Source organism: Myxocyprinus asiaticus, chromosome 30, assembly GCF_019703515.2.
Source record: "Myxocyprinus asiaticus isolate MX2 ecotype Aquarium Trade chromosome 30, UBuf_Myxa_2, whole genome shotgun sequence".
Taxonomy (NCBI): domain Eukaryota; kingdom Metazoa; phylum Chordata; class Actinopteri; order Cypriniformes; family Catostomidae; genus Myxocyprinus; species Myxocyprinus asiaticus.
In genome coordinates, this window is record NC_059373.1 from 20,427,307 (window position 1) to 20,442,380 (window position 15,074).

Consider the following 15,074-nt stretch of genomic DNA (forward strand, 5'->3'; position numbering starts at 1 on the left):
GTGTTCTTCAAATGGAAGTACCGTAATTACCATAATATGTACGGTAGTAATAATACTCCCAGAAAGCAGTGGTATTCACCAACTCCATTCTAGAACAACACTGGCAGCTCCGACTTTGCCTCACTGCTGTAACGGCATGTATCTATGCCCAGTGCTGCAATAGGGGCTGTTCAAACAGGAAGCTAGATGTAGTGTAACAGGATTGGACATGGGGATGTCGAGAGTTACAACTGGATTTAGCTGCAGTGTGTATGTGGCCTCTAGAAAAAAAAAACTTTTGATCCTCTATAAGCTATGGCACAAATGTGTGCAACCCAGTTACTCACCACTGAAGTAAGAACCATCTGAAAGCTGTAGATCCGCGCCAGACCAAAATCAGCAAGTTTGATTTGTCCACCACTGGTGACTAGAATGTTTTGAGGCTTAAGATCTCGATGAACCACACGGTGAGAGTGGAGGAAATCCAGACCCTGCAGCAGCTGGTACATCATATCCTGCCAAAACATGACCAGAAGACCTTAGCAATTCCAAATACATAAGCCCAAAATACTTTTAATAACCTAAAGTGAACAAAACAGATGCAATGGTATTGATATCAAGAAGGCTGATTAAGACAGACCATGCAGAACAGCTAATATACAGTATATTTGCATGGTTGACCAATTATTAGAGATTTAATTGCTTGGTCAGGGGGAAAAAAAGTGAGCCTGTCCCTTTAAAGCTGAAGTGGGACAAATGTTGATAACCAACATCATGGCAGAACAGGAAAGACATGTTGCTGTAAGGCTCCATTCCTGCAGACCTCCACTTCCCTGCAGCTGTCCCGGGATCATAGCTAATTGTGAATCGACTTGTTCAGTGTACGGGCCAAGATGAAATCAGCCTATGATGCTTCTAATTCAAAAAAGAAAAGGGGAGGGTGGGTAGGAAAAAAAGAGCAGAAGGGCAGAAATGGCCTAACTGCCATTTCCTTTGGTAGAAACTATACAGATATGACCGTGGCAGTGCTAGGGGTAGGAATCGGTAAGAATCTGCAAACACATATTATATAGACATATGGGTCGTAATATGATTAAATTGTGAATCTTTATGTTTAGGAGTATTTTGATTAGAAATTGTGATATATTGTGACCTTTTACTTCTTTCTCATTTATCTGCTTTGAACTTTGGGCAACAAGCGCTGACAATCCTGCTTTATGTCTTCGTAGAGTCATAGAAGTTTCAGCGTGTTTATCATTACTCAAAAACCCTTGCCGGCGAGCTGTACAGAGGATCTGTACAGACATCCTTACAAATGAAACAGTTAATGGCTATTCGTCCAAAATGCTAACTCATAGCAAGCTATATATTCATTGCTTGTTCCGAGTAAGCATTCTGGATAAATAGAAATAATTTTTAGTACTGATGCAGAGCTGCAGTAAGTTTCATCTGCTCACACACACACTTGCTCTTTGTTGGTCAATCTCTTTTATTCCCCAAAATATGACTGAGAATAATGTAACTAAAAATATTGATTCCTGGAGTTAGAATATTGGTCCGGTATCATGAGGTGAAATATTGCAATTCTTTGAAGTATTGATTTCCCCCCCATATCTAATAGTAAAAAAAAAAAAAAAAAAAAAAAGAGCCAGACAAACACGGGGTGACAAAATGAAGTCAAGAGTGGGTACAGAACAGAAGAAGCATTTGCTGCAGTTGCTGCTTGACTCGTTCCAAAGCAGAGGTATCAAGCGGTGGCAGCCTACTCCTGAGAAACCTGCTGCCAAGACCTCACAAGTGACATGGATCTGAGCCCGCAGCACTGTTCATTCCCCAACCAGCTGGTGAGTGATTAAACCACTGAAACAATGGGGTGCACACTCAAGCAGAAAACTGCAAACGGCGCGAGTCAGACTAGGCAAAGTGAAGGGGATGGACGTCCTCACAATGTGCACGCTAGGGGCCCACACTAGGTAACGCGTTTGTGTTAGATGAGGCCTGTGTGCCTGGCAGTCAGCATAAACAAGGACTCTTTCTGAATGCCCATCCAGCCATGACCTTCCAGACCTTCAGGCCCGGCGTGGCACAGGCAGTTATTCTAGGAGCTCCTAAAATGGCATCACCCCCCACCAGTTCCTCTGTGTTGGCCTAAAGTGGCCCACTTTTTCTCAAGTGAAAAGAAAAAAGGAACAAAACAGCCTCAAGCGTGACCTAAGGGTAAACACATATATCAACCCCTCCTGCCTTCCTCCAAACACATTTAGGTAGCTTGTGTACCTTTTATGAATGTGGTATGTATCTAATTATCAGGGCCAAACAGAGTCTGCATAGACTTTTGCACTGACTGTGGGGGGTGATCTGTGAAGTGGATTAAAGTATGGCAAAATCTGTTAAATGGAGATGAGAGAACTATGCTCTTAATGATATTTGAAAGCATCATCAAATTATCCAAAATAAACAAATGTGCAAGGATCAAGGTTCATGCAGACTTTGTGAATGAAGAACATTCGAATTCTGCATAATTCTGCGGGTGCTGAATCCATTCAGACCTACTGTCTGAAAGAATTTCTGTTCTGTGGAAATCAACCTTGATATACCAGTCACACAATCTCTCATTAAAATCTGAAAAAGAAACCTGACAGGTGGAATATGAATGATTTTAAGAGACGTTACTTTGTTGTAACAGGCTATTCGTGCAACAGGGCCAACAAAATTTACAATCAAAACATTAACGCTTCAAATTAAACTAACAATACCAACCAGAAATGACCAGGCTTCGCTGAGAGGCATTCAGACTCTAAACAAAGGAAATATCTGATAGCACCTGTCCTCAGTACCTCTTCTCAGAAAAGGATGGAAATAAAGCCGGAGGAAAGAGTGGAAGAAAAAAGCTCCCAAAAACAGCAGTCAAAACCGAGCTTCCAGAAAGCACCCCCCTTTCTCATGCTAATTTATGAGAGGCAGCCATATTGTTTATTGTATCCATGCACAATGCAGGACATCTGCCAGTTAGCGTTAGTGTAATTCCTTCCCCATGCTTCATTAGGCTCTCCTTTATGGAGCAGAGACAGGACTCAGGAAGGCGCGGGGCCGGAGAGCCTAGCCGCACTCCCCAACGCAGGGCCAGCCGCTTGATCTCCTTCCAGCTCATTTGATTCCCGGGGCCTCTCTCATCAATTAGCATGTGGTGGGTCTGAAATAGGGGCAGAAGTGGGCAGATTGGGGGCTGGAATGGGGTGGAGGCTGGGACCTCTGCAATCTGGTGTCCTTAGGATGGTGGTGAATGAGCTTGTTGGGCATCTTGGGGAGGACCGCACCAATTTCACTGTCCACATCTGATATCTGTTATCTGGTTTCCCAATGGAATTGCAGATTCCAGAAAACTCCACCGTCTTCCATTGGTTGTATAAACATAGTCCTGCCCCAAACTCTCACCACTGGATGAGCTGTGTTGCTGTGTCCAGCTCAACAGGCAGTTTAAACAAACAGAGCAATGTTTTAACAGCACCACAGAGCCACAGTGTTACACTTTTTGGTAAAATCAACCTACAGATTGCTTGATTATCCTTGTGCGACCCCGCAGCCTCATGCAAGGACTTGCTATCTTGGATTCTCTATATGCAACACATAATTAAAATTTAATTAAACCCATTGCATACTGTTCAGGACACTCTATGGAGTAATTTAAAGGTTAAACTTCTGTCGCAAGGAGTCACATGACCAAACGCCATGGCGTCGACTTCCGTGAACTGCACCTCCGGGTGCAGCGCTAACAAAAGTGTCTCTGGTAAGATACCTCTTCAAATTTCTTCACTGAAACCTATAGTAGTAGCATCTCTAGTTTCGTTTGATATGCTGCTGTAAATATTTCATTCATTTTTCGCACTTTGTTGCGCTAATAAACAAGTACTCAGATCAATGCTGTGGAGCGGTTTTCTGACAGATGTTCAAAAAATTCTTTATTTTGAATTACTTTTCACAGTACAGTACATAATCTGTGGGTCATTTCACTTCATTTTAACATAAATTGTTATATTTTATTTTTGTTATAACTGTACAATATGGTTATATTCATTAACATTAGTAAATGCATTCCTATATATTTAATATGCATTTTCACACTGAGAGTAAATGTATCCATGCAAAAGCTGAAAAATGATGCTTTCAGAGGATTTATATGGAGTTAGGAAGAAAATAAGGTTTATTTCGAACTGTTCTGAGACCAGTGCAGACAGACAGCACACTGGAGGTTATTCACTAAATTCACTAAATAGGGAGCAAGGGTGCATCCTATAGCTTTCTATGCAGCCAAATGCATCCACTCCTAAAATCTGACCAAAAGTTCAGTTTCAGGCTACAGATGATGTTTGGACCACTCAACATGTCTGTCAGACATGGGACAATGATAATCAGTACATAGATTCAGAATTGTATAATGCAAATTTTTATTTTAACATGGTTGGCAGTGATTTGATGATGCTGGCCATTACTTTATTAATTCAGCTTTCTAGAAAATCAGCTGTAATGTCTATAATGTCTCAAAAACATAAAAAACCAACATTCCTGGACACAAACTATTTGATGAAAAAAAAAATCTGACTTTCTATAACATCACTATGTAACTTTTGGCCCTCAAGCGGTTAAAAAATAAAACCGTGTCTTGCGAAAGAACATTGTTACGGTAATGACGCAAGTTGTGCTTCGGCTCTGCTCCTCTGCGCAGATGAATGTGGTTCAAGGCATCGGTGTACACAGGGATACAGGACATCTTATCAGAGCGAATGGACAAATAAATAATGAAAGAAAGGAAAAGACAGATATCCGAAAACATGTCATCTGAGCTGGTAAGTGCCATATCTTATGCTGTTGTTTTGACTTATTGGAAACATTGAAGTTTTGAAATAAAGTATGTTAAAAAGGTTCGTTAACATTAGACACAATGATTGCTAGTCAGATAAGGTCAAATGTTGTAACGTTTTTATAACTGCAGGATATTCTGGCCAAATAAACCAAGGTAGTAACTAATTTATAGATTGTCATTGTTACCAACCAGTGGTCAACATAATTTCAAGACTCTCGTGTCCTTGGCAAGCCTAGAACTAAAGGATTTATTTATATAAATAATTGCCGTTATACAGAAAAATACACACGTGTGCTAGCAAGTGAAAAGTTCTGCACTGATTCCATATAATTATTGTTTTGACGTGTGTGTGTGTATTACACAACTATACATAAACCATATCAGTAAAATATCTTACCTGTTGAGTAAGAAAAAAATCCATCTCTGGGTTGCTTTTAAATCCTTTCAGTTGTCGCCACATCTGAAAAGCCAAGCCAATGTTGATTCGGTTTTATTACGAACTCTGTCGCTTTCCCTTTTTGCTTGTAGACTCTGCTCTGTTCGGGGTTTCTTTGTTTTTACAACCAGTGATTCCCCGGAGGTTTGCCATTTTGAATGATCCATGGTCAATTTTTGTCGTTTGTTGTGACAAACTTTCACGCTACTCCCATGCACGCTTTTGTTGTTTTTTAACAAAGTTACATAGTGTAGCTTTAAAATTTCACAACTTAGTCCCGCTGTCCCCATATGAGGACATCAATTTATAGGAAAACTATTTGCTCTATAAAAAAAAAAAACTAAATAAATAAGCCAAATTTTTTTTTTTTTTTTTTTTTAGGTGCTATTTACAAATCATAAAGGGAAATGGAAAATGCACACAGCAGTCACACGGGGGTCTCAGGAGGTTATTGTTGACTACATAAGTTGAGATGAGAGAATTTTGACATTGAAACAATTACATACAGCTTTTTTATTTTGTCTTTGTCATCCATATCCGTTTATTTGTTACCTGATCCTAATGATCCATCCATTTGTGACCTGATTTTAAGGAAAAGAACATTTGACATTTATTTTATTTACTGTATATAACGGAGATAGTGTCTGATTAGGTCAACGAAACAATGAATGGGGCGGCAAATGCACAGAAACCACATATTAACTCTAACATGCAAACCAAAGACTCCAACCTCTCGATACACAATCCTTACTGATATTCAAAACTTCCCAAGGAAACACCTTAGGTGTCACTTTTTTATTTTCAAACTTTTCTTAGCTCCTATTTCCATTTCAATTGGTCTTTATCATCCATATTCATTCATTGGTAACTTGATCCTAAGGATTCCCCATATTTTAATGACAGTAAATTTGAAATTTATTTACAGTATAACCTTAAAAGATTGTGTCTAATAAGGTCAGTAACAGAAATACAAAAAAACCACATATTTATCTCTAACATGCAAACCAAAGACTCTAACAAGGACTGCATTATGTTCAAAAGTCCCTCTCGATACACAATCCTTATTGATACTCAAAACTTATCAAAGGAATCCCCCTAGGTGTCCATTTTTTAACTTTTGAAAACTTTTCTTAGCTTCTGTTTACATTTCAGTTTGGCACAACTGACAAAGAGAGATATCGTTCTTTCCAACACTCAATGTAAGATGTCCTAGGGGGAGAGGAAGCGAAATATGATGAATCGGTTTGTAAAACTAGCATGTGGGAAAGAGTCAATATAGATTACGGAGAGTAGATGATCAGGACAAAAAAATCCATAAACCTTTTTGGATAGACGTAAAAGGACACGGGTCACACTGCAGGATTATTTCAAGACTAATGAAAATTATATCTGGACTGAATGACTAATTAACCTTTAAGGAAGCCCCTTGCAGTCCACAGGTTTGTCCTCAATGAAATGAAAGCCATTGAGAGGGAAGCCACAACACAGACATACAGTACACACTTACACAAACCCTTTGCCTGTGGACACACACACTGAAATAATATTCTTTTGGCCAAACTTTGGTGAAAGCCAGAGCTGAATGAAAATAGAGGCACACATGCACCAAGCCCTTTAATTAGAAGCCCATCCACTACATGCACTGCCCATCAAAAGGACAAGACTCTGTGATCTGAGGGAGTTCTATCCTTCATCTGCCTGCTTATAAGGCAAAAACAATTTTTTTTTGCTCATGGGCCTCAAAGTACAAATATTTTTTTTTTTTTTTTTTTTTTTAATAAAACAGCCATTTGAATAGAAAATGGAGCATAAAATTAAAATCTTAGATGCTCATTTAAAGCACTTTTATAACATGTTTACCACTTCCAAACATTAATTAATACAAGTTTTAAAGAGCACCTATTATGGTTTTTCAAATATTACCTTTCATGTAGTGTGTTATATAGCTGTTTGTGAATGTAAAAAAGTCAAAGTGCACGAAATATGGAGTTATTGACACCCAAAAGGAAGAACCGATTCTGAACACCTGAAATGAGTCGTTAGCAATTCCAGACTTACTTCCTGTACTAACCTACGTAATTTGGTAACAAAAAACCCGCCTCTGGTCTGTTTACATGTACAACCAGTGCAGGCTGTTAGCCTGTTAGCTGTTAGCCTCTGCTAACCGGCTAACTCACGTTATTGTCAAACTACATATAAACTTACCACAGAGAAACGTCCTGTTCTTGTCGTGCTTGCGATGGTGGTTCGGGTTGACCTTCCGATGTATCACTATCGGACTCGGGCTCAAATTGGTAAGGTAAAACAGACATTTTTTCAGACGGAGCTGAAACTTGGATATGGTAGTGGGCGTTTCCTTTCCGACACACGCTGTAAGCGGTAGACCAATCACAACAGACTGGGACATCTGACCAATCAGAGCAGAGTAGGCTCTCTGAAAGGAGGAGTTTAGAATGAATCCTTTTGAAAGGATCATTGGAGTCGTTTTTGACACTGGGAAAAAAAGGTAATGCTGCAATTTAAATTATGAGCACATTAATGTGTTTTTTGACCTTGGATGCATGTAAATCTATTGTATGAGGCCTTTAAAACAAAATTAGGCACGTTTAAAAACCATAAAAGTTGCACTTTAATTTTGAAAGGTTGCACTAACGGGTGTTCTATTATTTAATTACATTTTAAACCCATTTTACTTCCATAATCTGACATATTTTTCCAAGTGAAAACTTATTTAATGAGGTAAATGTAGGGCAGGACTTGGTTTTATCCATCAGGAATTGATTGGATATTGAAAAGTGGGCGTTACCAGAATGGAGCCAGGTGGTTGGAAGGGAGGGGTTAAAAAGTAAAAGGGAACCGTAATGTGAAAATGAAAGTTGTTTCAGCGGCGGAGCTTTATAAATAAATACAAAATTAAATAGGATCAATTTAGCTTTCATGTTGACTAAATGCACAAGGCTACAGTTTCTTCAAATGATCATAACGGAAGGTAAGTACTGAGATGAATGCGATGGTATGATGATGATACCTTTATGGTTTCAGGGGGCACTCCTGGATCAGGTGCTTTCTCCAAGTATGTGGTTAAATCTTGGTCCACATGTTCAAAGACCAAAGTTAGTTTGGTTTCCCGGTCAGTCCTGGAAACTGTGCATACGTCAAACAACCTGGATGAAGGAAAGGAATAATCAAGAACAATTTCATTAGAAGTTGTTCGTATGATCTGTATTAATTTACTGGTCCTAACAGGTAACATTGTTCCTCATTTTTCTATTCTGAAGGCAGCTAATGAAATACTGATGTTGTGAAAAACAATATAACATGTTTGCTTAGTAAATTCAGCTTGAACCCCTAGACTAATCAACTTCTTGACTTCAAGACAGCCTCTATATGTTCTAGTTTAGTTCTGTGAGTGGAATGCTTCTTTTAATGATCTTTCCTTGTTTCACTCAAAACATATTTTACTGTTCTGATCCTGTAACACTGTTGTACCAAACATTTCTAGATGAATATATGAATGTTTGACACTAAGGTAGACCTTCCTCATTGACCCCTAGGAACAACAAAAAGAATCAATTTAATTTCAAAGTTAACCTGTGATGCCATACTTCACCTTTTCTCTCATCTGTATCCAAGTAACTATGTCTTAAACCAGCAAGCAAATGTTATGATATGATACACCTGTACGAAAGAGTTTAACGAAGCCTACCTTTTGAACAAAGTCGAGATCTAAGAGCCACAGATACAACAATACTGCCCCAGCACCAATGAGACACTGGCAAGATGTTCCATGTTAAATGAAGATCTCTCATCATAGCAACAACTGAATGTACGAGGGCCAAATCCCACTGTTTACTACCCATTCTGCAAGGACACAGATGCATAAAGCATAAGCACATCATTTGAGCCTTTTATTCTCTCACAAGATAAGATAAAAGGGGAGGCGCTCTCTTACTGTTTGATGTCTCTTGCAAAGATAATGAATTATCCTTGACTTTTAGTTTAAGTCAAACACAAGTATCCCTAATCTACGATGAGAATCTTTCATGGTAATATTATCTGATCCCATGACATCATAACTGCATTTCTCCAGGAAATGCTTCCCTTGGAATCCAGATTGTGCTTCCACGATGAAGCCTCTTAACCAACAAAACATATGGTATGAATAATATTCTCATTATAAGCATTGAGAATTTGCCTGTACTTTCACAGTGTTCCAAACATATGGCCCTATAGGATTCTCAGGCCCCACATCCCTTAACAACACAGAACTGAGACTCCATTTAGTGTTCCATTCAGAGCCATTTTCTTTTCTGCCTTTTTCTCTATGAAAATCTCTCTTCTGCAGATAAAAATTCCAGATATATACCCTCACAAAAATATTTTAAGCCTATTTTTAAGATTTACACATAACAAAATTCCATCAAATTGTATTGTGCAATGTTTAACTAAATTAAATGAATACAACTTAAAATTAAATAATTTTTTTTAGTTTATTAAAGATTACTCAATTAGATTTTATGGGGGGGGGGGGGGAGGTTTTGTTATGAAATTGAAATGTGTAAATCAAAAAAAAGAAAAGAAAGAAATTGTGCATGCACTCACAATCATATGGTCAAACAAAAGTAAAAACAACCATTTGCATCCATGAACAATTTTACGAACTAAAAAAATTTGCATTTGCAATCCAGAACTTGTTTGGACTAGTCCTAAAAAAATTAAGTGTACATGTTCTACAGCTTTTCAGTGCACAGTGCTCCATTTCCCACACAGCAAATGGCAAGGTTAGGCCTTGAGCAAGGCCAGCCATTGACGTGAGTCCTGCCATCAATTGAATGAACTAGATAAGCTCTTAAAATGGAGCCATCAATCCATTAGCTGCAGAAACTAAAATGATCGAACAACAAGATTTTCCACCTAGCCAGGACCTAGGGAGTCATTTTGACAAGCTACCAATCTAAAAATATCACCTGACATTACCCAAACAATACAAGATGACCTTGATGGTAGCCACAGACAATGAGGAATTCAAATGCATCTATTCAGCTGAGAAATACGACTGACTACTGATATTTGCGAATCAATGGTTTCACATCTGCACATAAAGGTCAACAAGGGATATCGTTTCAGTTGACCCGAGAAGGTGAATTGTCAGAGAGGTGTATGCGTCAATGGCACCATTTGCATTTGAAAATCTAATTATCAACACAATGAGACCCGCATGGCTGTTCCCTGGAGACATATTCATCTTCAGTGCAAAAAACACTAACTTGGTTGACTAGATACTCTTATTGAACAGATGCTTAGTTCTTATGTTTATACCGGTACTGGGGAAAAATCTGGGTTAGTGGTCAACAGATATAGTTTTTCACTGGGCAAGGCAGATTTCCATATCTAGACAGCAGGGTGGCCGATACAATACAGATATCTACAAATACATTTTAAAGATAGCAAATAAGATGCACATAATAGCTGAAATTAACAGTTTTACTTTTTTATTATTATTATTATTCAAACAAATTGTATTTAAAAACAGAAAAGGTTAAAGAAGAGATTGTCATCTCTGTTTGAGACCTCATACCCTCACTTATTCTGAACATTATCCCTTATACCTGCCAAACTGTAACATATGGTATTAGTACTCAAAACATATAGCAAGTATATTTATCCTATTATTTATAATTGCACATATTTTCACTTGCACATTGTTACTTTCTTGCACTTCTCATTACCTGACTGTGCATTTTAATTTAATTTGTTTTGCTGATAAATTGTGTTTGTCTTACTGCAAATTGTGTTTCTACCACTGTCTATATTGTGTTTTCATTTGCACCAAAAAATGAAGGTCTTAGGTCTTAAGAATAAGCAGTTGGTAGATTTTGGAAATGACAAAGGGGTATTCCCCACTACTCCTAAAGGTGCACTCAATAAAAAGATTTACCCCTAAAGACATGAATAGTAATTCTGAAACATTTGTATAAAATTATCAACGCTCACATGAAAGGAAGACGCCAATCACATCACTAACCTTATAAAAGCTGTTCTATTCCGCAAGGAGAGGGTCCCCTCATGGGGGCTGCCATGTTGAGATCACATGACCAGCCAAATTCTAGTCACTTAATCTCAGAAACCGCCCTGTTACTAGACACTTTCACTCATGGATTAAATAAACATTTTCTAAGCAAGGTCTTAAATATGTGTTTTATAATGAGCACCCCATACTTGAGCTATTTCAGTATCCCAGAAATGAGTGGGAGTAATGCAACAATGTATGCAAATCCACCTAATCTATGCATACTACAGTTGTCTGCAATTACAATATGTGCCTCAGAAGTTATTAGGGGATCTCCCTTTAACAAGGGTCCATGAGTGCAAAATGACGTGACAGGAAATTGATACAACATGAGGAAACGTGTGAAGTTATCAACCATAAACTAACCAACCCACACTTTAAGAGCATGTATGATCAGTAGCAATCCTCGCCCACGTATCCCTTATCAACAAGAAGGTGTAAAAAAAAATCCCCCCTTTATTACCTGACCACATTGGGATGCTCAAAGGACTCCAACTGCCTCAGCACAGCCACCTCGCGGATGGTAGACAAGGGCATTCCCTCTTCTTCGGTCTGCACGCGAACTCTTTTCAGGGCCACAAATCGGCCCCCGTTCTTCAAATCCCGTGCTTTGTACACCTTCCCGTACGCACCTTCGCCAATCTCCGCCACCGGCTCATATTGTTGGGTCTCTTTGTCCATGTTTTTTTTTCCTCTCACGGCGAAGTACAGCGGGGAATCCCGAAACGTGAAGATCGCGCGGATATTTCACAAAGGCATTATTGGGAGAGCGGCGCTGGCACGTGCACTGCCTGTAGAGCGCGAGCACAAAAGGAGGCAGAGGTAAACACAAATGTGATCAGAGTTCAATAACAACTTATATACAAATTTAAGTTAATAGACGCGAACTTTAAACCCTAAACACAATCTCAAGTGTATTCGAAAACTAACTTTTCCGCTTTTATAGCCAAATATCAAGTCAACTGAAGTTAACATATCAACATCTGGAATCCTTGTGGAATGAAGCACAATTACTTGTTAACCTTTGAGTCACCACATGCAGGTACGCCTAGCGTAGCTCGTTTCCATGCAGCAAACGATTGCGTTAGGCTGACGTTTTGAATCTAAAATGCGCATGCTGTTCATAAAAACACACATGAAAACGCTAAATGTGTTTGTTATTTGGTTTTTCATGACAAGATTGTCAAAGATTGTCCCTTCTCTTCTTTGTGCCACATAGCCATGAGCACGTGGCTGTCTACTGATTTCATTGTTGAACTCGGCATATCAATAAACGTTGCAACTAAATTACTTTAGCCGCATGCGTTTGCTCGCACACTTTAATCAAAGTGATTCACTTATGCGGCTTTATCTAAACAAGACTCATTTATATTACTCCAATAACCCTCTATCCAATGAGCATGCAGTTACGTTGATTTACAACGAGATGCATTGCACATAAAAATGGTAAAAGTAGACACGTTTCGTCAGTATAGTTACCCAGTTTATTATATTCCGCCTGGAGAGTCGCGTCATTCATAAAGTTGCAGAAAGCGGAGCTCACTTTCCCAGCGTCTCCACAGACATCACAGCTTTTGCAGTGTCCTAGCAATGGGCCACACAGGTAGTCGGATGGTGCACGCGTTAACCCCCATCTTCCAGCGGTACCACACCACTGCAACGGCAACTCAACAGGCAAAACAAGTGAAAGGGGTGGCCTGATCACTCTCTCTGTCTCTCGAGAAAGCCGAGTGGATCAGATGTGGTGGATTTTCATCGATCCGCTCCAACCGTCCTTTCTCTTTTATGTTTTTCCCATCTATGCAAGAATATGCAGTGCTTGTGTGTGCTCGGTCTCCTCCTCGCTTTCCCACGCTGGCTGAATGTGCCTTGACCCCCTTCAGAGCAGTTTGACACAGAGCAGGAGCGTTTCCGCATTCCTCAGACTACAAAGACTCACCGCCTCCTCTTGCTTTCTCCCTTCCTGCTCGCTCCTTTACCAATCACACTGCTTTTTGTTTTAGTCTCGGTGTCAAAACGGGATCACCGCAGGGAAAAAAACTGGGAAGCAGAGAGGTTATTGGATGCATCAGCCCAGCTATTAAAAACGTAAAAAAAAAAAATTGGCAAATGTATAATATTTGCGGATATAGAACCATAATTATCTTGTTGCATTAATAATATTTTTAACATGTGAAAACTTGCAATTTTGGAATGTGGGGCGATAAGCTTTCACTCTTCATAATAAAGCTCACGTTCAAGGTCCTTACTCTGTGGTTTAGTGGCAAAGGATATTTCATGCATTCATGAATGTCTTTCTTTGTCCAGATCTACTAGATTATTTGAAAAATACATAAAAAAATGCAATTAATACTAAACATTTCAATTATTAAGTTCAATTATCGAGTCATTTCGATAGTTTTTCTGGGTCTTGAGTATTAAAGTCTTTGAAAAAAAGAAATGTTTGCATGAGCAGAAAAGTAGCGCAAAAATAATAGCAGTGAAACATATGTTTTAAAATATGATTAATACTTGAAAAACTTTCTAAGTCCACCAAATCGAAGTCATGTGGTGTAACCAACATGTATAGCCGTTATGTTGTCATGTGACAAAACATAAAACAGAGAGGACCCCTTTAGTCCCTCAAGATTGTTTGAATTTATATATATATATATATATATATATATTTGCCTTATTTCATATCAATATTTTGACTTAAAAAAAGGCACATTTTGTTCAGGTCATATGGCATAACCCAGTGAAACCTTGATTTTCTTGACTTAAAAATTTTAATTTTACAAAAACTGTTTGAAAACTTTTTTTGAAATTAATGATTAAGGTGTGTACAGTCTCATGTATTGAAGGTGCAAGAAAAGTACTTTAATAACTTGGTTACACCATGACAGTTTAGTCATTAAATCTTTTTTTTTTTTTTTTTTTTTTTTTTAGGAAATGCTATAAATTGTTTTTAAAAATTTGTTAAACCGACATGGACACAAAGATTACATTTCTACAAAATTGGCACAAGTGTTTTAAGCGTGAATTTTTATTATTATTTAGGAAATGCTATAAATTGTTTTTAAAAATTTGTTAAACCAACATGGACACAAAGATTACATTTCTACAAAATTGGCACAAGTGTTTTAAACATGATTTTTTAAAGGATTTCTCATTTTTATCACCTTGGACAACCTTATTCGCCAATGACCCTCCACTGTGTAAAATATTGCCAATAGATTATTCTTTTGCTACAAAGTTGTTTATACTGTAATTCGTCATTTTTTAATAATACATTTTTAGTAGTGTGTTGATTTATTGAAGTATTTTATTTTTTTTTCTGATAAAAAATTTTCATCTGTTCTTCATTTTAAATGTTATTAAGAGTAAAAGCCTTATGAAAGCTTGATTCACCCCGGTGTTGCATTTTATAGAAGATACTATACGTTGTGAAAGTAAATGTAGTGTTGACAATCAGCCAAAGAATACTGCCGGAGAATCTTCCAAAATGAATTGTATTGTTTGGTATAGTGGGGGGGGGGGGTTGTAGTTTGGGGAGGTGAATGAATCTGCTTGTCTTGAGTATTCATAGAAACTGAACACTCGTTGATTTGAGTGAGAGCCATTCGGTATGGGGGCAGATGATGAGTTTGAAGTAGGTTCTTCTGCCAAATACAGTTTTCCCATCTGTGCCCACTCTTGTCAACTTAAAATTCAACTTTTTTGCATCACAAAGCACACATTACACACAA

The 15,074-nt window shown here is 38.2% G+C and overlaps 1 protein-coding gene across 2 annotated transcripts in view; it reads right to left on the reverse strand.

Annotated features, from left to right (window-relative positions):
• The window catches only part of LOC127421480 (cyclin-dependent kinase 6-like), a 47,852-nt gene extending 34,577 nt beyond the window's left edge, over positions 1-13,275 (reverse strand). Inside the window, exons 1-4 of one of the 2 annotated variants that reach the window (XM_051664563.1) lie at positions 12,826-13,275; positions 11,810-12,137; positions 8,305-8,440; positions 327-494 (exon numbers count right to left, since the gene is read on the reverse strand). In XM_051664563.1, the coding sequence (XP_051520523.1) occupies positions 327-494; positions 8,305-8,440; positions 11,810-12,027 (522 nt within the window). In that variant the 5' untranslated portion in view covers positions 12,028-12,137; positions 12,826-13,275. The remainder of the gene's footprint in view (positions 1-326; positions 495-8,304; positions 8,441-11,809; positions 12,138-12,825) is intronic. The other variant, XM_051664564.1, reaches the window with a different exon arrangement.
• Between the last annotated feature and the right edge of the window lie 1,799 nt (positions 13,276-15,074).